The sequence below is a fragment of the Rhinopithecus roxellana genome, chromosome 3 (assembly GCF_007565055.1).
Source record: "Rhinopithecus roxellana isolate Shanxi Qingling chromosome 3, ASM756505v1, whole genome shotgun sequence".
Taxonomy (NCBI): domain Eukaryota; kingdom Metazoa; phylum Chordata; class Mammalia; order Primates; family Cercopithecidae; genus Rhinopithecus; species Rhinopithecus roxellana.
In genome coordinates this window covers 32,867,564-32,894,368 of record NC_044551.1, presented here as the reverse complement: position 1 = coordinate 32,894,368, position 26,805 = coordinate 32,867,564, and the positions used below count along the sequence as shown (strand labels likewise).

Below are 26,805 nucleotides of genomic sequence, written 5' to 3'. Positions count from 1 at the left end.
GGCGATTTGCAAGATAGTGCTTAGCACGGTCGCTGGCACATGGTCATTGTGCATCAATTACTATGAACTACTATTCTTATCTCATTTCCATTACAAGAATGTAGGTAAAGTCACAGCATGTTGTTTTTAGTCTTGGAGGTTTTTGCAAAACAGCCTTTAAAGGACAACTTGGCAATGGCTTTAAAACATGTGGATGCTTTGTAGACATGGTCCATGATACTTTCAGGGTCCTGGGAACGTATGTTGTCTTCCTTTTAGTTGGTGTTTGTTTTACAAAATGGCAGGTCCATTTGGCTTTGAAATGGCCAGCAGTAGTAGGAGATAGATCACCTATATGAAGATGTTATCTGAATGACAGATTTGATGTCTTTTTCCATAGGTGCAGTTCAATCACATTTCATTTCTTTACCTGCTAATCCTTCACCCAAGACTAGCAGTCACACTTTCTCATCTGTGAAATAGGAATTACCAACCTTTTGGGGGTATCCGAAGGAAAAAAAAAGTTTGCAAAAGTGAAATGCTCAGAACCACTTCTCAACAAATGATCCTGTTTAAGTCAGGCTTACATGGAGGAATGATGCAGGGGAACTGGGGGTGGGTTCGGTTCCAACATTTGAGTTTTAGTTGTGATTCAGCTATTGACTAGCTGTTGATTTTGCACTAGTCACTTAGACTCTCCAAGCCTGGTTGTGTTTGCTGAAGGAAGATTTTTGCAATAATAAAGTTCTGAAGTTGATTGAGTAGATGCGCCTTTGCCCCTCTCTACCTGACCACATCAAGATCACACTGTTAAATCTAGAGTTAGAAAGGAGACTTAGAAGAATGTATTTGTATCTAAAAGTTGTTTTGGTACCTTTTGAAAAATGCAATCCAGTATGTTTGATTTATGTCCTTAAAGGGTCACAACACCTATTGTCCCAATATAATCACAAAAATTTTCCATTTGAGAACAGGTCAGCAGTTTATCAAGCCGATCTCCGCTCCTGTAGATATGTCCCAGCCCTCTGAAAAAGCCAGCAACAATATCTGACATGTTGGTCTCAGGCAAAGTGATTTCCACAGATGGAGCTAAATATGTATTTTTATTTCCTCTAAATTCACCAGGCTTCAATAGGAGCAGGGAGATTATAGAGACAGTATAGAAGGAAGGTCACTTTGTTTTTCCTTGTTGGTTTTAAGCAGGTCCATTCCACCCATCAATATAGAGAGAAATGCAAGATTCAGTTTGGGGAACTTTAGTCTCTTAATTCCAGTTAGAAGGAAAAAGAGGTCCAGAGGAATCTTAGCAAGAACAAGAACTTTTGTTAACACTAGATGGCATTTCTAAAGGCCTTTGCCCACTTGGAAAAATCATTTGTGTGGCCACTGGGCCTACTTTTGGGGATGCCTCTGAACTTAATAAAGATTCAGTCTCTAAGCTTAAAATTATTTCATCCTCCCCACCCAAAATAGTCAATTTGCCCTCCAGAAAGCTTGTACCCATTTCTAACCAACCATCTGGGTCTAAGAGTTCTCATTATCTCCATTCAAGTTGCTGTCATTGAGAATTTAACCTATTGTCACTTTTATTAGTAAAAGCTAACCTACTTTTGTTTCATCCTGTGCTCTGACAAATGCTATACTCTAACAGCATCCTGTCATAAAGTCTTCTAATGATGCGTGTACCTTCGGAGAACCATTTGCAGCTCTTAGACAAGCTAAAGAGAAATATTAACTGAGTCTTCCCCCAAGCTGGGAATAACCCAAAGCAGTAGTAATAAAAACTGAATCATGATGTCCTGAAACATGGACTGTGCTATCCTATCCTTAAAAGTTCAGCGCATAACTTTGGCTAAGCCTCTCTTTCACTCCCTACACCCACCCACATTATTCCATGGGAATTAGGAAAGCCTCTCCAGCACCTGGGATGGCACACGAAAGAAAGAATCAGAGCCGGAAGAGGGAGGCTGATTGGTTTCTTCTGCTTAGGTTAGTGGATTACTGGGGTGTTTGCTTATAGATCAACAGCACCAGCCAACATTATTTTCACTTCCTCCTGGACAGTGTAGTCCATATTCCAATTAGAACCCCCACCCTCCCTCTTTATCCTCTACATTTAGACAACAAATTATATCCACATGGCAATTTCTTTCTAATGCAGTTATTAGACCTCTTTCTTTGGGGCCTAAATTCAAATGAGATTATGAAAGCCTTTGGGTCAGTAATGTAGCGACTGGTCCAGTCTCTTCAGCTCTTGAGAACTGACGTAGGCACTAATGAGATAAATTCATTAAAATGCTTTTACACGGAGACTTGGTAAAGATACACAACACAAAGAGTCTTCTGTGTACCTGGTTGAGGTGGGTGGGTTCAAACCTTTTCCTTGCCAAAGGTCAGAACCAGTGTCAAATTTACAGCAAACCCACTTATGATGCTTGGTGTTCCCTTTGGTTTTTATTGTCACAGTAGGTATTACCTGACCAAGAAGTAATTACACCATTATTTTTTATGTGGTGCTTTATTACCTGCTTTTCAAAATTGGTTTCCACCATCTCACGAGCTAATAGCAACAAATATGTGATTGTAATGTTCACTCCGTCAGGAGACCTGGGGTTATTGCGGAAGTGGCCACATACCCATTGCCCACACAATAACTGTTACTCCAAAACAAGTGAACTGCTTAACTAAACATCTATTGATTGTAAGACGCTGGGGACCAATATTAAGACCACCAATATCCAAAGGGGAAGATTAAATTCTAGTTATGTATACACAGTATTTTGTCAATATTTTGTGGTGAGGAGACAGATCACAAGCCCAAATCTAGGGTAGATTAGAAGAAGTAGAACTTCATTGGATACCTTAAGTCATTAACGTAGTTCCATCCACTTCTTAAAAGACAGGCATTAAGAGTGTGAGCAGAAAACATCAAGAACCATGGAAATCCCCTCATCTTCACTCCTCCAAACATATAAACTGAGATTAACCAAATCTAAAAGTCAACTCAAGGTTTATCATCATAGTTGTTTCAGGTAAATGTTGTAGCTTTTGTCTTGAGGCACCTGAAGTTCTACAGTTTCCTTTAGGACTGGGAACTGATCTGGGACTGAGTGTCCTCCACACTTTCTTGTATGGCTCTTATGATAAGCTAAGCTACAATTGGGCAAACAAGTTTGCCAACCCTTACTCATTTAGGTTCATACCTTTTTACTGGGAGTTACAGAGTGAGACTGAAGAAAACCAGAACTTTAGGGTTAAAGCATCCACAAGTTTTCTGAAACTGTGTGTGCCATTTATGCTAATGATATTAGTATAACATTTACAACTTCCAAATATAGTAATTTACAAATTTGCTTACATTTACAACCTCTCCTCAGACCTCTTCTGGTTGGTTACTTGACTGCACTAAATGGTGTTGACAACCCCTTATATTCTGAGTTCCTCATTTTATTTCAGTGACACTATTCTCTCCTGGTATTCTTTCTACCTTTTTGTCCTGCATTTGTCCTGTTTTGTCTCTCAATCTCTCTCTAACCATTCCTTACCTGCTTGTGTTCCCCATAGTGTTGTCTGTCCTGGGTTCTCTTTTCACATGTGGTTTTTGCTATTACCTATATCTTGGTGTTCCCTATAGAATTAACTCCATCACTGATATTTTTCCTGAGCTTCTGGTTTTTGTTTTGTTTTTTTGTGACGGTGTCTCACTCTGTCACCCAGGCTGTAGTGCTCACTGCAACCTCCACCTCCCAGATTCAAGCAATTCTCCTGCCTCAGCCTCCCAAGTAGCTGGGACTACAAGTATGCACTACCACACCTGGCTGATTTTTGCATTTTTAGTAGAGACAGGGTTTCACCATGTTAGCCAGGCTGGTCTTGAACTCCTGGCCTCAAGTGATCCACCTACCTTAGCCTCCCAAAGTGCTAGGATTGCAGGCGTGAGCCACCGTGCCCAGTCTGAGCTTCTGTTCTTTATTCTCAACTGTCTACTAAATATTTTTACCTAGATGTTCTTCTGGCACCTAAATTCCAGCATGTCTGAAATTGAACTCATGATTTTTTTTCCTCCTGTATATAGTTTTCTTTCTGCAAAATGGCCACTGTTTCCACCCAGTCAGATAAATTAGAAATGTCAGTCATCCCCCATTCTTCCTATCCCCTTACATCTGGCATGTTACTGAATTCATGTAGATTTTATTCCAAAATATCTCTGAAATCTACTTTTTCCTCCCTGACCACCCCATCATTAGTTGGTCTTTTATTTTCCATTTGGATTATTGCAATAATGCTGCCTTTAAGAGCCAGCCTTCATTTTACTTCCTTTGGCTCTTTAAAATGTTGATCACATTGTGTTGCTCCTACGATCTCAAAAATCTTAAATGACTCCTTGTTGTCTACCTGCTCTTAGCAAGGCACCAAGGCCAATACTGCTACTCATGGTTAACCTTTAACACCTCATTCTCAACATGTTAAGCTGTACTCGCCCCAAACTGGAGCATCCAACCCTACTTGAACACATCTTTTCTATAACTCTTTCCCTTTGCTCATTCTGTTCCTATTGCCTGGAATGCTTTTCCTGTCCTTTTCAGTAGAAAAAGCCTATTTATCTTTCCATACCCAACTCAGATATATGAGCTAAGTTTTCCTGACTCGACTACAGAGAATTAGTTTTTCCTCCTTTGGTGCAGTGTACTATTTTATATTAGTAATGCTACAGTTTTGTATCTTTTGGGGTAGCCAAATACAGGCCTATCTCCCCACTGGATTATGTTCTTCTCAAGGGTATGGCACAGTGCCTAGAAGAGTTTTTCAAATAGAATCATTTCCAGCTGGGGATGCACAGGGCACTGGACTTGAATGCTGTACATCTTTTTCTTTTTATCTTCTTAAGCATGGGGCCTTATATACAGCAAACCTGCAATTTTATTTAATTAATTAAACAGTACAAAACATCCCAAGTCTGGAAATGAATCCCTTCTTAATTAGGTGTCTCCTACCTATCTTTTTCTTTGTTCACAGAACTTACATTGTTTTGAAATGGTTGTGTCCTACTCCAGATGGAACTCATTTTCAGGGTAATATTTGAGAACCAGAGGTGGTAGAATTCTTTGAACTGTAATTCCAAGTTAGCGTAAAGGAAGGAGGAAGGTTGAGTCCCAGAGACAAGTATAACATACCCGCTGTTCTAGAACCCTGCATCTTCCTGCTGTTGTATTTGCCACACTGTTTTAGGATTCTGTTTGTGTCTTTCTGCCCCTCTAGACTCTGGAGTTCCTTGAGAGTGGGGAATATGTAAATATGTCTAATTAGTCCTGTATTCATTGCACCTGCCCCTGTTTCTAGCACATGGCCTGTATTCTATTAATAGTAATAACAACTGCCTCTTGAGTATTTATGTGCTAATCACTGTACAAATAATAGCACATTAAATCTTTACTTTATAGTTGAGGAAGACTTAAAGAATGTAAGTGACTTTTCCAAAAGGAACATATATCCAGTCAATTATGTAGCCTGGCTGCAATCTAGCTCAGTCTTACTCCAAAAGTGTTGGGGCAAAGGGAAGAAGAGTGTGTTATTAGGAAACTGAAAGTCAAATGAGTTCTGGAGTGTTTTCATGGAATATAAATTGAGACAAAGGAAAGGACCAAAACAGATTATAGATAGAAGGATACTTGAAGAGCAAAAACAGTATCACAAAAGTCCTAGAAGCCAAAATTATTAGAGATCTGCTCTGAAGAGCCCTTGGTTGGCCTAACTCGCTGCTCTAATTAACAGGTTCAGAGTAGAGCTCTTGAGGCAGACTGCCTGGGTTTGAATCCCAGCCCCTACATTCATTAGCTCTGTGGATTTAGGCAAAGTCTTAACTCCGCAAGCCTTAGTTTTCTTCTGTGTCTAATGGGAATAATGATAGTACCTCCTTGTAGAGTTGTGAAGGATATGTTAATCCATATAAAGTGCTTGGCACACAGTACGTCCTTAGGAAGTGTGAGCTGCTGCTTCTGCTGTTGTAATTATTAAAAGAATACAAGATACACATAAATGAATGTAATTCATTGTGGCACTTCATATTATGCTTCTGAGTGAATCCATATTTTCTAAACTTATCGACCAAGGTGTCCCTACAAACTTATTGGGATGCTATGAGATATTTTAAACTTGAGGGAAACAGTGATTCTTCAAGTACATCAGATAGATACTGGATAAACTACCAGTCTAAAGGTAGTTCAAAACTCAATATTACATTACACTGCTTTTTTTTTTTTTTTTGACAAGGTCTTGTTCTGTCACCCAGGCTGGAGTGCAGTAGTGAAATCATGGCTCACAGTGGCTTCGACCTGTCCAGCTCAAGTTCTTCTTCTCCCACTTCAGCCTCCCAAGTAGCTGGAACCACAGTCATACACCACCATGCTCGGCTGATTTTTTAATCTTTTGTAGAGATGAGGTCTCACTATATTGACCAGGCTGGTTTCAAACTCCTGGGCTGCAGCTATCCTTCTGCCTCAACCTCCCAATGTGCTAGGATTACAGGTGTGAACCACTGTGCCCACCCTTATAGTGCATTCTTTTGATGGTGTCATACCTTTGCAAAGCTGGTTTTCAGCATTTACTGTGGTTTAAAAAAAAAAGGGCCATGTGAAAACCAATATGGAATCAAAAATGAGGGTGGCTGTGTTTAGTCTGATTCTGAGGTGTGCAAAGTTGTGTGGTGCCCACCAGGAACACATGTTTCACTAGTAAATTGTGATTATTTTAAAATGAAACAAAATGTTATATTTTTCTGTCAATTTCTTTATTTTTTTTCAAATATGTATGTCCTACTAAGTTGCTAAAGCATACAGGTTAAGCTGTTCGCATCTAAGTAGTTAATAACAGAACTGTTGGGCATTGCTTTTGGCTTAGGGATGCTTTGAAGAGATTGCTGAGATACTCAGGGTATTGTGAACAGAGAAAGTTTGAGGAGCTCTAAAGTAGACAATAAATGTATAAACAAAATGTGTATTAAAAGAAAAGGGTTCTAGACTGTAATAGTCAGGGGGAGGAGACTTCTTAGGATCAAGATGCTCAGCAAAAATAATCACTTATGTTAGGTCAATACTGAAGAAGCCTGATTCCGTTTATTTTTAAATCAAGATGCTATTTACGTTGGAGCTTTGGCTGATAAAAACTTCCAGGCTTATCTGCAAGGCCATTGTAGCTCTCTTCCCCATGGCATACTTGTTATAAGTTCTCTTTAATTCCATTAAAATGTTACCAAATAATCACTTAATCTTCTAATATCTTCCAGTTACAAGTACTTTCCTGTCTTATTAGTGGAATTAGTGGATGATTTGGAGTCACTTTTTTATCACCATTCTTGGGATTTGTTTTTCCTTCCCAGTGGGACCGTCTACAGAGCTCTGTTGTAACTTCGTTACAACTCTTCTGAAACCTGTCCACTGGTTCGGAGGAAACGACTCTGTGAACAGTGGGAGTCATTTGCTGAGTTGTCTCATAAAACCATGATATTAACAATCACAAGCAGGACTTCAGCCCAGAACTCCGCATTTGGTCAGTGCAAGGCTCAGGGAAGGGTTTCTTCGCCTTGGAGCCTGACTTGGTGCTGTCCCCTGCTGAGAGCCATAAGTCGCTGGTAGGCTTGTTCTAGGAGAGTAATAAGTATTGTTGTTTAGCAATTGTGTTGTTGAAATTCAGCTCCACTATGTCTGACAGTATTTATCTAAAATACTTTCCCTGGTGCGTGTTCAAGTTCCAGTAAACCGTGTCTTATTGTGCGACCTTTTCATTTTCCAGTGAAAAGGGATCAGCTCGTCAGATAAAAGCTACAAGCCAGAGTACAGGAAAAATGCGTGCTCAGAAAATCCAAGCATGATTGAAAACAAGATGTGTTAAATCAATGCGGTTTATCGCCTGCCTATTCCCGGCAATTGCTGTTCTAAGCTCATTCTGAACACACACGGGATGATAAAAGTATAGTGTCACAGCACTTGCTGGGGTGGGGATGTAAGAAAACATGTTTATCAGACAGGCTGGGTGATTTTACCTCCTCGATAACAGCTAATGTCAAAACTCTTTAGGAAGAAATCTGAAGAACAATTATAGAAGTAATATTACTCTAGTTATATCAGAAACTATGCCAGTAGGGAAGAGAATTATGGACGTATCCTTAAATGTTAAGAAAGACAGAATATGTTGGTCTCCAATATTAAATGCCATCATCCATTACACAGTGGAAATTATTCTTCTCTTCTCATTTAAAGAAGCAAATTTGGCTTTGAAACCTAATCATAAATGATCCAAATAAAAAAAAAACACCCAAAATGAAAAAAGATTGAAAGGCAAAAAAAAAAAAAAAAAAAAAAAAATGTGTACATTAAACTTCTGTTTGCTCAAGGGATTTAATTTTAGTTTTAAACTTGGATCAAATTTGAGAATCTAAATTAAGGCTCCTGGAAGGCCATGCTGTTCAGAGCACATCATACACAGTAACAGGCAGGTTTTCTCATCAACTGTAGTACACTTAGAGAGCAGTACAATTTTTCCTAATTATTGGAGATTCACCTACTTCCCATTTTAGACAGAGTGTTAGCCCTCCAGGGCAAGAAAGGGGTCTGTTCATGAAGAGATGCTCCACTTCTGCCAGTAGCTTCTCACATACATCCAGAAAATGCCAACCAGTTGTGGTATAAATTGGTTTAATGTATCTCAGAGACAGCATTTGTGTCTCTTTCTCTCTAAAGTCAAATCAGCATTTGAGAGCTCCTTGTAGGCTTAGACCCGTAAGAAGAACTTGATGAGACAGAAAACAGTTTCTTGAGCATTTGGGGGCAAATTTAAAATACCAGGGTGGCCTCCCCGAAAGGTTTGTGTTGGTTGACGTGGTGAGCCTTACGTAACAAAATCAGGCCACAAAATGGCTTGTTCATGTGTAAAATGTCAGGAGCTGAGGCACAGAGATTCCTGTTAGTGCTGGGATTTTGTTTCACAGATATTTAGTAAAAACAGCAGTTTAATTTATTTGGTATCAGGACTTGTTAATGTGCTGCAAATTGAGGTTCATCAATATTAACATAAAATAGTCATCTTGGAATAAAGGACTGCAAAAATATAAACAATGAGGCTTCTGTGCTAATTTATGCAACCAACTCTTTCTGTGCCTCAGTTTCCCACCTTTGAATTAGGAGTAATTTTTAACATTTATGTCAAGGGCACGTTGTAGGAACCAAGGAGATAATTTCTAGAAAGTACTTTGTTATTACTGAAAAGAGTCTTATATGACCTCAGGCTATGTTTAAAATGGCACCTCTACAAGGAATCATAGTGACTGCCTGTTAACACCTACAATCTTCAGAGGCCTTATAACTTAGAGAATAATTGACTTCAAGATGCAAAATCCTAAAAATTAGTTTTCTTTTGCAGATGCCTTTGAAAGTAACCTGTCAAAATGTAAATTGGCATAAATTTTACGAAGGATAGTTAGGAGATATGTATACTGAAAGACTTGAAATGTGCATATTATTTTATCCTGAGAAGTGCTCATTATAATGCTTCTTAAGTAAGTGAAAATTTTGGGGAAAAAACCCTACATTCTAGTTAGTGGAGGATTTGTTACATAAATTATGTCTATCTGTATAATACTACCGCAGCTACAAACATGAAAAAGAAAGAGATAGGTATAAGCATGTATATAATCTATATTTTTATAAAATATATAAAATAGTATTGTGAAAATGTTTGAAAGCATACTAAAATATCAATCATGCTTCTACATGAATGGGGATATTACGGAGGTTTCACCACCTTTAAACATTTTCTTAAATATAATAATTATGTTAACATCGCTTTTAGCTTTAGAAAACCAGTAAGGTGATTTCATTTTGAAAAACAAAAGCAAGTCTCCTAATTCTTTGTTCCACTTCTTGATTGCTTTTACTTCTCCAAGAGTTGTTAATTTCCAAGCATATGCAAGTTCTTTGCACTCCAAGCTACAGTCCTGAGGATCTTCCCTCATCAGTCTTCCTCCGAGTGCCCCTGCTTTGTTTCATCCTCCTAGGCTCTTTGCTTTTCAGTTGACCTTCTGTCTTCAGCCTTTGCTTTCCATGTTGCCCTGGCTACACTCTTTGTAAAAAGGACTTAGCCACTCAAGCCACCTAATATCTCTGATTGTGCCTGTGGTAGAGAGAGGTATTGCTTCCTTTGCTTGATTTTTGAATCTCAAAGTTGTTGTCACACATCAAGAGACCCGAAGACGACAAATAAGACATCAGGGCGTGTTCAGAGGCAGTTTGGAAATTTTCCTCTGGCTTCTTTATTGGTTAAGTGTGCCTATGTTGGCTTCGTCTTGACACCCTTGTTGCAGAAAGTTACAGCTTTCTGTGGTTCAGTGAGTCCTCCCCTGAAGCCCTTCTGAGCCTCACTCGCTCCAGAGGCAGGGGCACCCAGCTGTAAAAGCATTTCACAGGAAACCAGGAGCTCTACTTGCAAGGAATTTGGTGTTAGGTTTCTTAGGAAGTGTATCGCTTCCACCGAAGAGGTGACCTGGCTTGCCGTTTGTGCATCAAACATCTAGGCAGGTAATGGAATATCCAAATGGCTGGAAGTGCAACAAATTTCCTCATGAACAGTATTTCTGGCCTTGTTTAGGTTTCTGGTTGATTTTTCGGTTTATATATTTTAAACTCAGTCTTAAAGATAGATTCGTGAAGATAACTTGCTGTTTTATTGTTTACCTCTGGTTGTTAATTTAGTGACTGAGGGGAAAATGGGGCCATTATGGAACAAAAAGTCTCTGCCTAACACATATGTAATAACTCTCATGCCCAGAATGGATCTGCCTTGGAGGGAAATGCTCTGCTGTTACTCCTTTAGTTCAAATATAGAGTAGTCACCAGGGAAGCTTGGAGACCCAGGTGCTAGTTTTATCATTGCCTCTGCTATGAGATTTTATTTATTACTTGGCATAGAGTCTAGATATTTGTTTGGACATTAAATGGCAATAGAATATTAATATTGCCTTCCTAATATCTGCATTTCTTTTTATTTCCAGTCAAAATGACATCATGTCACACAACCATTAAAAAAAGGAAATTAAAACCCCAGAAATATGTGAAAGCACGGCAGTGAGTCGCTAAGCTATAAAAGCAGGGAACTCTGTGAGCCAATGTTGGAATGGCACCCAAAGCACTTTTCCCCTGGTGTTTCTGAACAGAACTCTGCAGCCTCTCGTTTCCATTGTTTCCAAGAATAAGTATTCAAGAAGTTAAGGGGGACGGAGGAGTGACTTCTTTAAAAGGAAACTCCAAAAAGAGAAAAATCAATTTTCATAACTGAGAATGCATCTGGCTTGACTGTATGATTTTAATTTGCAAATAAACCCCCTTACAGAGAATTTCCTTTATTTGATGTGTTTGTGAAGTGGATTTCTTTAAAAAAGAAAAAGAGACTATAGGCATAGAAAGGCCACATATATATTTGGTTAGAATTCACTCATTATTAAGAGTAAAGCTTGTGATTAGTATGAGTGCATAAAAATAGTTGTGTTATCTCGATTTTCTTTGTGTATAGCATTTCATGCTCCATGCACATTTGGACATTAGAGATTGTAACTTTGTAGAACCAGAGCTGTTCTGTCTTGACCACCACCTGGATTGAAGCCCATAAAGAGAAAGGCTGAGAGACTGGTTGGAATAAAAGTTACTGGTTGCCTTTAGGGGTCTGAGATGATGAGATCTGGAAGGAACCTAAAGCCCTCTAGATGATGAGATCCGGAAGGAACCTAAAGCCCCTCTGCAAGCAGTCCCAACATGAAGCCAGAATAAAACAGTTTGATTCTTTTAACCATTTCATAAACTTTTTTTTCAAAAGTAGTAATGTTGATACCGTTGAAATGGCATCCTGGTGCATACAACAGATACATCCCACCAATATCCATTCCGCAATATCACATCATAGCTGTGGGTGAGGGGATCCTTCTGAAATCTCAGCTGAGACATCACCCTGCAAGCTTGCTCTCCTGTTTAGGAGCATTTGATCTTGATTTTTATGCATTTGCAGGAAATGTTTCCGATGTACCCCTCCATAAGCTGTACACAACCCCACAAAGTCCTACTATGTGGGTTCAGTAAATATCTACCAGTAAATGAGTTTGAAGGGGTCAGGGGAAGACAGCTTGAATTCAATTGCTGTGGTCCCTCAATAACCTGATGTTTCTTTAATGTAGCCCCATTAAGTGTATTGTGACCCTAGACTTTGTCAGAAAGAAGAGCAGAGGTGGTGACTATGAGGAGGACCCGACTGTGAGATGCTGAGCTGCGTCCCAGCTCTGCAAGTAGAGGATTTCATTTGTCTTTGGGGGTTGGATTATGTGTACCTTTCAGAAAGTTTGTTTTTAAGGGCTGATGATGGTATTGTGACACTAAACAGTTCATTCCTACGAATGCCACCCCCTCTCCTTGAGCATATGGTAAGCACTAAAAATGATTACTGAATAAATGTATAATGTCTTCTGGAATTTTTAAAATGCATACATTGGCCCCATTTTATTCTCATGATATAAACATTGAGGCTTTTCTATTTGGGATAACGGATTCTTCTAAACCTACGATACTTCCTTATTCAGTTACCATTCCTAACTGGTTTAGGGTGACGCCCTCTCAAACCCTTTTCAGAGAGTGTGGACTGGGTATTTGGAAGCAGGGCCACACAAGCTGTTCTCATCATTCTATTCCTCTTGCAGTTTACAGCTTCATCTGTTTTTCTTTTTTCAATCTAAGATGCTCATGCTTCTTTATTTGTGGTTAATTGTGTCCAATTAAGGTTTTTTATTTTTCTTGCTCTACCAGATTCTCGGAATTGTCCCAAGTTTGAGGGGAAAAAAAATTGGTTAGTCCCATTTCTTCTGGTGCCTTCTGAGCCCTGCGCTTGAGTACAATGAGGTCACTTTGTTGAAGGATTAACTTTATATTACATTCTTGCAGAGTAGATGTATGTCCCTAAGGTATGACTACCCCCACTGATGAAATAAATATACCATTCTTTATGATTCCTCCGTTACCCTCTCTGTTGATTTTCAGAGAGTTTATGAATAGTCACATATTTATACAACTGGCCAAAAGTATACTACTTATTTTTCTTATGGTCTGTAATAACCTATGCAAGGTTATTAAAGAGTATACAGACCCCTTTTAAAGCATAGTTTCTTATGTCATTACTTTATACAAGCAGGTCAGATTCCATCTCAGCAACAATCTCTTGCTCTTAACCTTTTTCTCTGATTATAAAAGTAATGTATGTTCATTGTGGAAAATTTAGAAAATTCACAGCAAAAAGAGCAGGAAGAAAAGCACTTTAAGACCCACTACTTAGAAGCAACTACTATTTGGCAGTTTATACACAGACACATTTTCTTTCTTCTATATGTTTGTTTAAAAAAGTAACTATATTGTATACGTGCTCCTGTAATCTACTTTTTAACCAAGCAATATATCAGTAAATATTTTTTCCTATGTCATTGCTTTTGAGGATTGCATCATATTCTATTCCACGGGGGTGCCTTAAATTAGCCATCCCTCACTTCCCAGATATTTAATATATTTTTTGTGGGGGCAATTAAAATAACAATCTTTGTCAGATGGCTCCCCCGCACTCAGTAATTGGTTTAATTTTTTTTCTCTAGTCAGTGCAATCAGATAAATCATCAGGTTCCTTTGGATCTAGGACAGTGAGCTTTGTCTAGCATCTTTAATGTTAGCTTTGTCTGCAGCACTGGACAATTCCATTGTAATATTCAATACCTGTGTTGAGGGCCAGTTAACTTGTTTAAAACTATGAACAGACAGCAAATCATAAAGGCATGGGACAAAAGTTAAAAACCCTTGCCTTACTCTTTAAATATTTCCTCTCTCATAGTACACGTCCATGGAGTAAATCCTTATTTTTCTTTGAATAATGAGTTTAATATGTCTAATTCAATTACTCGGTGACAGCAGAATGACTTCTCCTCAGCTCTTTAGCTATTAGTTCCATATGATATTTGAATTGGTTCTTTTAATTGCTGATATTGTCGGTCATTCCTCTGTGAGTTGGCCATATAGCCGGAGAAACATATCCCTCCCCGCCATACATCAGACAGTCATTCAGCTAACAACCATGAATTTCTAGACACAATAGGAATTCATTATGCTAATGATTGAAGAGGTGGGGCAACAATTCCAATTTTATTGGTACCTTAGACTGAAAAGTAAAACCAAGAATTAGAATTTTCAGGATGCTGAATTATGTTTTCAGATACTAAAATGATGCATTTAATTGTCTAAAGCTACTATGTATGGTTAAACATTTTTGTTGGCAAGTAGCACTATGGGCGGGGGGTGGATATCATAAATAAACCTTGGCGCTCATTCCTGTCTCTCTCATGCATTTCTTGATTAAATACCGTGGATTTTACAAGTAACAGCTTCCCTGAATAAAGAATTCTATGGCATTTTCTCTACAAGTCTAATTTGAAAAAAGAATTCTTCTCAAGGGTTTAGAAATTCATAAAATGGAAAGAATAATAAATATTGTGTCCTAACTCATATACTAGTATAGATAGAAAGATTTGGTACACCTGGGTGTAATTTTAGTTAATTTCCATAAGAGACAGGTTGAAAGTTTACTGTTTGGAAATGGGGGGGAGGGTTGACTAAATCTCATATTTGCAAAAATGATGACATTATCTTAAATGAAAATGCCACTCTATTAATGACTTCAATAAGCATTGCATTTGGGGAAAAAATCTTTTTAATAAAAAGTTACCTAAAGTTCATCTAACTTAAAATATACAAGTGAAGAAAAAGTACTTACTCTGATTTATGTGCTTTTGGAGGTGTAATTATTGGCTTTTTACTCACCTATGTAAAACAATGTACTTTTGTAAATGGATTTCTGGCCACTTTATGCAGCCTTTTTTTTCCTTTCTTTTTTTCCTTACATAAAAAGTAAGCACTGTCAATCAAGGAATTTTAAGGTTTATTTCCTCTTTAGAAATGATTGATAGCCTTTTAGATTTACAAGTTGACAAGTTAAAGGGTTCTATTGGTATAATTATGTACTAAATTCACAGTCTTTCCATTTAAATGTCCTTTTAAAACCACAAGATTATCATACCTGTATTTTGAAAAGTGGGCCAGTCAGTTTGGGTTGGTATACAAATTGCTTCCATTAGCCTTGGGACCTATTTGAATTTAATACAGTTTTTTAAAAGTTAGTACTAGTATGAATCTTACTTTTAAAATTTAGGTTAATGGAAATGCATTTTAAGTAAAGCGTGTGGCAACTTGTTTTTTAATGTATAGCTAAATGTCAGAACTACACAGACTGTCTTTTTTATTCAGCATGTGAGAAAATATGTGGTTGAACACTTTGATTACACCAAAAAAGAAAAGAAGTTTTAAAAACACCCACTTACCCCTTACTTAGAGAATATAGGGAGGTGGAGGCTATGGATAGGAGCTGCCATGTTCTGCATCTCCACTGTTTCACGTGAGACAGCCTGAAGATATTTCATATACCAGGGAGAAATTTTGAAAATGATAGACCAGAGTCCACTTCATATTGTGTTTAATTTAAGCATGCTTTGAAGAGTGTATGGTCAGTGCGCACACAGCAAGGTCCATTGTCTCCAAATGTTATTCCAGGTTTGCTCTTCTTTTGGTCTTTTCAAGGATTATTTTTGGAGACTCGGCTGCTCTAAGCTAGTACTTCACAGACACTGGTTCCAAATAATATCAATGCTGGTGAAAGGATCTATCATTTCAGATGTGAGGGTTTTGAATGAGGGCATTTTCAATACCCATCCCCTTTGCAGACTCTCTCAAGGGTGGCACCGGCTTTCCATACCGGGAAGATTCACTTCTACTCATTCTCCTCTGCTCTCACCAGCCTCTTGCATGCTTAATTGTGCTAAGATATTGTATCAGCTGAGGTCCGCTAGGGATTTTGCAGTTAAGCAGATACTTTTAATTCTCCTGCTGTTTACAGGGTACGGATACTGCCAGGCAAGCCCTTGAGTGTTTTTACCTGAGCAACTGAATTAAAGTGAATCCTAAAAATCTCACATCAAATACCATTTTACTTTCTATTTATGATCACATAAGGAGTGTAGAATTTGGCCAAAGGAACACTGTTCAAGACCTACTCCTAATGTTCTTTTGGGCAGGTCACTCCCCATCGTGGTATAAAGCAGATGGTGGAAAGTTCAGCAAAGAGATCATTCACGTAATCATCTTCTGATCCAATTCAAAAGTATCAATTAAACTTTGGACTTCCTGGTTATTTCCATACCATTAGTGTTGCAAGCCATGTTCTGCTTTATTTCTTGAAAATGTACTAATCGTGTGACTTCTTTATTGCAGCACTCAACGAACCCACCATCGATTATGGTTTCCAGAGGTTACAGAAGGTCATTCCTCGGCACCCTGGTGACCCTGAGCGTTTGCCAAAGGTGAGGATAGTGCCTTTTTGTAGTCTCTGAAAATTTGGACTTGAGTGATTTGCAGAAAACTCTGCTGCTGATAAAAATTAGTTCATAGGGGCCGGGCACGGTGGCTCAAGCCTGTAATCCCAGCACTTTGGGAGGCCGAGATGGGCGAATCACGAGGTCAGGAGATCGAAACCATCCTGGCTAACATGGTGAAACCCCGTCTCTACTAAAAATACAAAAAAAAAAAAAATTAACCGGGCGAGGTGGCGGGCGCCTGTAGTCCCAGCTACTTGGGAGGCTGAGGCAGGAGAATGGCGTGAACCCAGGAGGTGGAGCTTGCAGTGAGCTGAGATCTGGCCACTGCACTCCAGCCTGGGGGCAGAGCGAGACTCTGTCTCAAAAAAAAAAAAAAAAAAAAAAAAAAAAAAAAAAAAAAAAAATTAGTTCATAGGTAAACAACTCATATTTTTGTGTTTTGTGTGTTTGGTGCTATAAGGTAAGCAATAATAAAAGTAGCAAGCACTTATGTGCCAGGCAACACCGTGCTTACTTTTATATCTGCTATGCCATTTTATCCTCTCAACAACGCTCTGATGTTGGTACTATTACCATTCCTATATTAGAAGAGAAAATAATGAAGCAAAGAGAGATTAAATAATAATTTGTCCAAGGTCACATAGCATGTAAATTGCTAAACTGATATTCCAACCTATGCAGCATGACCCTAGAGTCTGAGCTACTTAATTGCTACATCTTACTAATTCTCAAAAGAAAAAGGAACACCAAATTTCTGTCTATGAGGATCCGTACTTAGTCCTGGCAAGAGGAGAATAGTTAGAGCTCAAAATGTATTGGTAGATCCTGAGATTGGGCAAAGACAACCTCTCGTCTCCTAAGGCATTCTACCTAGTTGGGAAAATAGGCACAAATATGAGAGATATTAAACAAAAATTCAAGACAGAGTCATATATGTCACCAATACATCACTAACTGCCAGTGCAGACAGAAGGAAACTGACCTTTATTGACTATTGCATACCTGTTGTGAATGTTTGGGATGTCCCCATCCCTGTACCTCAGGAACTTGGGCTGTATATGGGAGAGAGTCCCAAACACAACTAACCATAACCAAAAATAATAGCACATTAAAGAAAAGTGCAACCAACATTCTGTGAGGACTCAGAAGTGGGCAGTTAAATGTGAAGGAAGCTCAAAGTACGGAATTCGTTGAGCTTCCATTCACTGTTTACTGACAGCAAAAAGCTTCATTTACTACACAGGTAAAAACTATTAACATTAAATTGAATTAGTTTCAAGGACTCTTTCTTGCCACAGTAAGTCTAGAGATATGCCATTTCCAGGTCTAGGTATCCTTGTAAAATACTTGTGAAAATGAAGTTGCCATCCTTCTTAGCTCGGTGAACCTCCTTGGGGGACCAGTTCGTCATCAAATCCTAACTGTGTGCTGGCTGCCCTTGTAGGCAGGGCCACCTGTCGGAACTGGCCCTGTCCGGGAAAAATCCACCCCTCAGGTCACTACACAGATGTGAGGCGCATGGGGAGGAGGGGTGCTAACTGCTCCAAGAGAGGAAGGACTGTGATGAGCAAGGGCATGTGTCCTGCATCTTAACTGAGGGGGGAAAACACCTTCAGTTTTCAGAGATGATGCCTTCAGTTTCAACCTTCAATTTCCCAGAACAACCTCACTTCCACTGAAGTGCTGTCCTTCCCTTTCCTTTTCCAACCCAATTTATTCTTGGTAAGCAATTACATCATCTACAGGTTATTTATTATTTAGTAGATTAAATAATATAATAATAAACAGCAGTCTTTACCCATGGCATAGATGGTCTGTGGAGAGATTTACCATTAGGTTCCTCTGTCTAGCAAGAACATGGTCCCATGAATTTCCTATGGGACAACTGGTAATTTTATAGCACGATGATATAAATGATGTGGGTCTGACTAATGGTAGGTGCCTTAGCTGTCTTAGTGTTAGAACAAAGGTAGGGGTACCATGCCAGATTCTTCCCATTGTTCTCATTTGGGCACTGTATTCACTTTAGCACTTACTTTATCATTTGATCTCTAGAGTCCACTGGAGGTATTGAGGAGAGTCAGGTTGGACAAGGTGGAATTCAGACATTGGCCACTTGCTAGCTATGCAACCTAGGTCAAAATTGTTTACCTCTCTGTGCCTCAGTGTCTTCATCTGTTAAATGGGGACGGTGCTATGTTGTACCTTTTCAAGTTACATTTCAATGACTTAGTTAGAGCTAACAAAAGGTAGCTATGATGATTTGCCAGTTGAGTGACAATGGGACCCTTGCTTCTGAGAGCTCTTCCACCCAATCTCTGCAGAACAGGAAATCCTAATCCTGGTGAGCAGTTGAACATGTGATTTCTCCTCTGTGCCTCAGTTCCTTCATCAATAAAATGGGGATAATTAATCATGCTAGCTCATAGGGGATCATAGGATCATGTAAGGATAAAGAGAGGTCATCTCATGGGTGTCCTTGGCATAGCATCTGGCCCATAGTTGCCACTTTAAAAATACTTAGTGAGCCATGGCTCATGCCAGTATTCCCAGCAATTTGGGAAGCAGAGGTGGGAGAATTGCTTGAGGCCAGGAATTCGATACTAGTCTGGGCACCATCACAAGACCCCATCTCTGCAAAATGAAAAAAGTTAGCCAGGCATGGTGGTGTGTGCATGTAGTCCCAGCTACTTGGGAGGCTGAGGTGGGAGGACTGCTTAAGCCTAGGAGGTCAAGGCTGCAGTGAGACATACCCACCACTGCACTCCAGCCTGGTTAACAGAGCTAGAAGACAAATCTGGTTTAATGGTTGAGGTCTACAGAAACCAGACAGTCCTTTTTCTGATTAGAAAGGAAAGGAAAGAAATGGAATCTGGGGTTGAGTTTGTGTCCTTACTTTTGAAAACACTTTTATGGTTGCATGTTATGTTCAGAAATGTTGAACAAATAGCATAGGCACGTGTCACTTTGTCCCTGATGGTAAAATTCCCAACCCTTGTTTCCTGGGTTTGGAAAGAGTAATCAAGGACACAATGGATTTGTGTGTTAAGGAAACACTCCACGGCTTGCATCTAGCCACTTGATCGTGCAAGGCCTGGCCGGAGCCCACCCCAGGAAGCTCTCAGTGTGACTCAGAGCCAAGTGGCTGTCCTCTTGGCTTTGAATGTTAAAGTGGAGAGAGTTCAAGGGCAGGGTCAGGAAGTGGCGGATGGAGCCAGCACAAGGTATTCCTGTGGACTGGGGAGATTTATACTCCTGCTGTCCATTGTTAGGGGCATAAAAATGGGCTACGCCTTTGGTCAGTGTTTGTCAAACAGGAGTGTTTCAGTGAGCTATGGACCACACACCTTAAAAAACAAACTCCTCTTTATTAAACCCATGTGTTTGTGAATAGACAAAGCTAGATTCATACAACCACCCACATATTCTGTCAAATGAAACTGCTCCAAAGACCAAGCAGACAGCTTTCCATAATAATATGCCTTTGTATACAGGCTTGTTCTTTTTCAAAAAAATTTGGACGTGCTTTGTTTTATTGGAGTCCCTCCTGCGAGAGAAGCTGGGGCAGCAGACATCTTTCCCATTTACCAAATAGGAAAACGGGAGCAGGCGGAATCCTGCTCTGTAAATTATTTTGTCCCTGAAAGTCACCATCAGTGATAGTTGCTGTACACACAAATTTAAAATACTGTAATTATGCTAACCCCAGATGTTTTTTGGTTTCCTTTTTCATATACACAGGGAGAAAGGGGCAGGCTAAGGTTTTTAAATCACAGCATTCTGTTCTGTTTCATAGTTTCGCCTTTCTCTCTGGATCCTGGCAGGAAGGGGAGGAACATGTGACCAACTTTGGGGTCAAGGTTGACTTTTCTTGTAATTTAGAGGTGGAGGGGATGGGGAACATGGTCGATCAGAAATTCTGAGATGCTGATGGCTGCAGTGATGCAATCCGGATACACTGAGCAAGGAGCACTCTCTGTGTTCAAGGTCAGAGGTGTCTCCGCCCTCTTGCAGTATGTTAGTTGCCTTCATGAGTGGTCAGTGAGCCTTAGCCCTAAGGCAGTGAGAGCACACCCTGAGTTTAGCTGGCGTCAGGCGTGTCAGCTGTGACCCCTGGGAAGCAAGGAATGTTTACTTTATGCCTACTGTGAGCCCAGCACTGCATTATTAAGGTTTTCGAAGAGCACAGAGGCCAAGAGAGTGGGCTCTCAAGTCAGAAAGATGTGCGTTTTGGAAACGAGATCCACTACTTGGTGCACACAACTCAACCTCCCACGCTTCAGGTTTCTCCTCTGTAAAGCAGCTGCCTCACGGCGTTGTTGTTAGGTGTTAATGAGATAATTTATGCCAAGAGGCATCCCTGGCATCTAGTGAGACTCCAGTAAATGGGGGCCACTAATCCCCTCACCATGGGTGTTCCCCATTTTACAGATGAGGAGTTAGAGTCCCCAGAGGTCTGAGTGACTTGCTACGACATCACAGCTAGCAAGTGGGAAAACTACGATTCAAACTCAGGCCCTCAGGGTCGGTAGCCTCACTGTCTTCACTATGTTGAGTTCCCAGTTCTCCTGCAGATATGAAGACCCCAGTAATTCTGCCTTGAGGTGTCTCCTCTGCAGACACCTGGCCCCCAAGCTTATGTAGATTCTCACCAGCTTTCTCTCATCTCCCTACCGAGAAGGTTTGGCCTGGGGACCTTCTCAGGGCAAATGAGTCTTTTCTCCAAGAGCCAGCCCCACTTTTAGAGAAAATAAAGCAGTTTGGGAAAAGTAACAAAGGCTGCATTTGTGTATTTTGCTTTATGGAGCTGAAAATATCTGGCAAATTGATCCAGTGGGAGTAATAAATACACATTACTTTATCTTGTTCTTCATGTCCTATACCCCTGAGCCTTGATAGAACAACACCACTTAATAGACTTAAAAAAGAGTAATTACACTCATTGGTTGTGTGATTTTTCAGCCCTCCCAGCCCTGCCTGACCTTCTAATTTAGCTCACCGTGTCTAACTAATGCCTTTATATTCATCTTTTATGAGGCATGTATAGTACAGAATTGACTTTAGAGCCTTTTTCAAGCTGTCCTCCCAGGTCCCCAATCTGTTTAGTAGTAAGGAGAATGGGAGTCATCCATCTCTATACGTCTGCATGTATAGATAACACGTAGACATGGCTCAAAGCATTTTTTATCCTTTATGAAACATAATAAAAAGTATTTATTACATTTTTACTTTAAAGCTTTTATACATTCTAGCATTATTTACAGCTAAACATGCAGGCAAAAGATGCGAGTGTTTTTAAAATGATTACTGTTAATGTTTCTGCTTGTCAGAAGTGCTTAAATTTTCCTGCACTTTGTCTAAAAACTTAGTACTGTTGCCTTTTAAGAACAACACATTTAAAAGATCTTGCAAGTCAGATTTGCAAACACTGCTGACAGTTTGTGATGAATGATATTGCAAAATTTGCAAGATGTTTGTCATTTCACACAGCCGACATATTAAGGAACAGATTAAGAAACGCGAAACCCCTGTGGAAAACAACAGTCCCAAACAAACCTCCGCCAAACCTTGAACCCAGAGAGCACACCAGAATCTCTCACCCGGGTTTTCTCTCCCAACTTCCCACTCAGCCAGTGGAACCCAATTGTTCTCAGTGCATTTTCTCTCACCATATGGTCTCCTCATTACCATACACTAAGCGTCCATATGGGAAACTTGTGAAATGAACTGTATTCATTTTAACTGCCAGATGAGCAGCCTTTTGCTTTGCAAGCTTAGCTTAAGTCATCTGCTGTCTTCATGTTGTTATGGCAACACAGCACCAATAAAAAATTCTAATCTACTGTAAGTGATCACAGTATTTTAAGTGCTTGCCTATAACTGCCCTCAAAGGGGAAGAGAGAGGAGGGTCCTATTTGTCCAAGGAGCAAAAGGTTGTTGTTCATTCCAGCAGGTGTCAGTAAAGAAGCTGGTGACATGGGGATTGAAGTACCAGTGTGGCTGGCTGTGTAGTAGGTTGGGATTAAAAGGGAGGTGAACACCAGCGGGTGGATGGTGGGAAGGAGGGATTGTGGACCTTTTTGGTGGGTTTCCAAAAGCACACTGAATGTCAAAGCCCCATAGTATCTCTGGCAGACATGCTAGTCTGCTGGTGCTGTGTGGCCAGCCCGCCATGAAGGAACTCAAGGCTTCCTTGGAAATACAGAGGTAGCAAATCCTCATGGTAGCTACTCCTTCACTGGCATTCGAAAATCTCAGCCTCTATGAAGCAGCTCTCCCTGTACACATGAATTAGTCATTTCAAACAGCAGGCTAATTAAGAGTACCTTAAAGTAATGGAAGTCGGCAGCAACATCCTTAAATATAAATCATTTTCACCTCTGCGGGCCACATGATATGTTGCATCTCTGTCGCTCTATCTGTATTGAAAGTGAATGTTTATAGTCTCAGTTCATCAGTTCACATTAGCCTCATGCTGAATATTTAAACACAGAACAATTTGAACACACCATGAAGGAAGACAGTGACTGCACTTTCATTTGGAACAGCAAGGGCTCATCTAATAATAATTTAGTAAATCAGCCATTTAGTGGCTCAGTTGTGCACTGCATTGTGCCAAATATTATTCACTTCAACTGTACACTTGCAAAATTGAAATTCAGACTCCAGTCACAGGCACTGTTTTTGCTCAGTGGAGAGATGAGACCTAAAATCACCCTCCCTAAAGAGCGTTCATGTTTAGTGATTTATCATAAATACAGAGCTGGGGCAAAATAAAACTGGAGTTGGCTGTATACAATGTATTCTAATTATGCTTTTATTGTTTTAGTCTTTATGCAAAGACTACCAGTAATTCAAAACCTGCAGTTGCATCAGTGAAAATACAAATAAGAAATCTTTGCATAACCACATTGCCTCCTAGCAGAAAGGGGATGACTAAGGGATTCAGCAAAGGATAAAGAAAAACTTAACATCTTCGTCTTCCACACTGACACTAGCGTCTCTCTTGCTTTCACTATCTCTCTTTCTCTTGCTCATTTATTTACTCTTTTAATTTGAGGAAACTCAATTAACATTATATCCTGAAGTGAAAGTGACCCTCCTCAGACAAAAACACAGAAACAAATGGCGAAACTTATGGTATATTCAGCTCTTAGAGAAAACATGCTTGAGTTTGATTCCAGGAAACATTTTGTCTCTGTATTCTCTTGTCAAAAACACAAGCTATGGAATGCGGTCCAATTCCCCCTGTATCTACCAGAAAACTTACAGGCAGATTCCATTTCCCCATTTGATAACATGCTCAGTTTAGGGGGTTGGTATCCCCTACTACTGATATTTCTTTTATCCAGGGAGTTTAGCCTGGATCTGTGTACCCCTGAAATTGCATTTAGAATTCCTATGTGTGCGTGCATGTGTGCATTATGAATATGCACACACAAATGCCTACACATGTAATTTACCTAGGGATAGAAGTTGTAGCTTCACTTAAAAGGCCGATGGCCCTCATGAAAGTTGTAATTCTCACCTCTTTAGGTTATTTATCTTTAGCTGACTTATTTTGTGGCAAATTCTTCTGCTTGTCATTATTGTTTCCTTCCCATTTTAGAGATGAGGAAACTGAGGTTCATAGAGGACAAGTAACCTGCTCAAGCTTATGTAGCTAGTAAGTGGAGGTTTCCTAACTTCCCATACTTCCTAACCAGGAGTCCATTTAGAGTCTTTTATAGAGTTTTGAAAATAGGATTACATCTCAAACATAGCACTCAATACACATTGACTGTAAGAATGCATATATTTTTGCCAGAGTTCCTTGGAAAATAAATGGGGATTATTAATAATATTGCTGGTTATTGCCTGATAAGCACTAACTAAATATAATCTACTGAACCAGGTGTTGGTATTAACGCTGTTTTACAGATGAGAACACAGAGGCATGTGTTTACACTGCTAATACATAGCAGAACATGGATTTGAGCCAAGTCTATTGGACTCCAGATCCAGAGCCTATATCCCTAAGCAGTGCCTTCCAGAATTAAGAAATTTTAAGGAAAAAAGCCAATTTATAATATCAATCTTAAAACCCTTCCAGTCTGGTTAGGGAAGGAGGCAAGTGGTGGCCTATGCCTGAGGTTAGCTCACAAAGGGCTGAGCTAGGTGGAAGTGGCAGGAAGAACTCACCTGTAAATGCAAACAAACCCTGGGTATCATGCTTTCCCTCTTTAGCTGCAGAGTCATTATGGGAGGGACTTGCAATAACCGTTATCCAATAGCTCAGTGCTGGAACACTTTCAAGTTCTTTTTTAGCACTGAGTTCTTGATGGGGAGGATTAAGTTTAACCTACTTCATATCACACCCTGCATACAGGGGCATTGAACATAATTACTCATTAGTTCAAGGGTAGGTGACAGGAGAACCAAGGAGTGAACTCATTTCTACCTTCAGCCACCCAACATCCTCCCCTTAAAGACTGAAGCCCTTTGGAACAGAGACGCTTGGAGGTCTTAAGTCTTGCTCACTATTTTCAGCCCTGAGTAACACTTCAGTGGAGCATTGGAGTAATAAGTACCAAGCCCCAACAGTCTTGAAGCAGTGGATTCTAATTGCAGTTATACTCAGGACCATCTGTAAAGCCTTGAGAATTATCATTTACAGATATCGTTTGTCTGGAGATACATATAATAACCGATGATATCCATGCTAAACAGTTTAAGAAGCAAAAGCAAATTATATTTTTGCCTCCTTTATGTATCTATATAGTATGGAAACGTATCACTCAAGTTTCCCTATAGTATGCATCCAAAAATAGAAATATACACATGCATTTGTATACACACCCACCAAACATACATACAAACACATCCACGTATGTGTACATGACAAATACATCTCTTTGTTTACTGAGCAGTGCTTTTACTTTTAAGCTCGGTATTTATTCAGCCTTGGCCTAGGGAAAGAGAAGCCACAGTCAAAAGACAAAGAGAAACAGAAGTAGTTAATTTTTGGCTTTTTGTGTTTTCTAAAAGCCCAGGCCTTGGCAACTTAAAGGTGACTTAAAAGATTTTCAAGGGTAATTTTGACTCTAGGCCGTTTTTGTTTCATGTGCTGACTTTACAACCTACCCCTGAAAAAGGCACCTCTGTCCAGAGCTTTCTCTTTAAGCAGAGACTTTTATCCTGATCAGAAAGTCGATTTCCAAGGCACTCAGCAGGACCTAACCCACAGCGTTGGTCTTAAACCAGTACAATGAATTGGAATAAGAAGATCCCGCCAGAGGTTACCAAGTTCAGCTCTGTACCTCCAAGCAGGTCATAGTCACAAGGGTGCAGACACCATTTTTCACTGTATTTGTGGCGGGAAGCACCCCAGGCTCCCATTCACCAATTACCATGACACCATTTAGAAGAAAATGCCAGGAGACCAAAAAAAAGGGAGGGGAAAGCCATTGTCATAACTCTTCTCAGAAATACCTGGTTTCACAATTTATACTTAACTGCTGACACTTGAAAAGTCGAACATTTTGGTAAAATGAATCAAGCTGTAATGTTTCTTTTATGAGATCCCCTTGCAGGAAAGGGAAGCTTGGCACCTCATGGAGCCCAAGCTTAGTTATCCATCATAGTAAAGTCAGCTGTCCTAGCCAGCTTCTCAGAGGTCACACGATCGAACCAACAGCTCTTACAACTATATTATTGCTTACAGGACAGTAATTGAGGCACCAGATAAAAATTACCTGGTCTAATAGGCAGCGAACAATTTTCACTCAATAAAATTATGAGCCAAATCATTCATTTCATAACACTCTGGCTAATTTATTTGTTGACCTTTTAATATCCATAGCTCTTCAGTGGTATTAACTGCAACTCAGACAAAATCTCTTGTTCATTTCACTTTCATTGATTTTTTTTTTTCCATTGAGGCAATAACAGTTGCTTGAAAACAGCCTTTTTCTTTCCCCTGTAAAAGTCAATCACATAAGTTACTATGTCTTACGTTGATATAGTGGTGTTAGCTTACAACCTAGTTTAATTTTATATGATTCAGAGTCTCCCATACCATGTTTTTAACAAAGGCTAGGCTTTCTGGTTTATCTCCAACCATGCCGCATGCTGGTTCATAATAATATGTTTGAGAAGTAAGAGGGCTATCATCTAATCTGAACATAAAATCAACTTTAAAATTAGAGGAGGTTCAGAAGAGGACCTTCTGCTGCATTTTCTCCAGACTAGAATGCTTTTGGTGCCTTGGCCTCTGGTATTAATAGCAGTAGACTCTTTCAAAATGTTTAATTCCTTTGTTCTGGAAATGGCTAGAGATTTTTACTGTGGTTTGA

At 39.7% G+C, this 26,805-nt stretch overlaps 1 protein-coding gene across 13 annotated transcripts in view; it reads left to right on the top strand.

Moving 5' to 3' along the window:
* The window catches only part of EBF1 (EBF transcription factor 1), a 408,048-nt gene that overhangs the window by 356,276 nt on the left and 24,967 nt on the right, over positions 1–26,805 (top strand). For all 13 annotated transcript variants that reach the window (XM_030927380.1, XM_010372552.2, XM_030927378.1 and 10 more), the window contains exon 11: positions 16,368–16,456. In XM_030927380.1, coding sequence (XP_030783240.1) covers positions 16,368–16,456 — 89 coding nt within the window. The remainder of the gene's footprint in view (positions 1–16,367; positions 16,457–26,805) is intronic.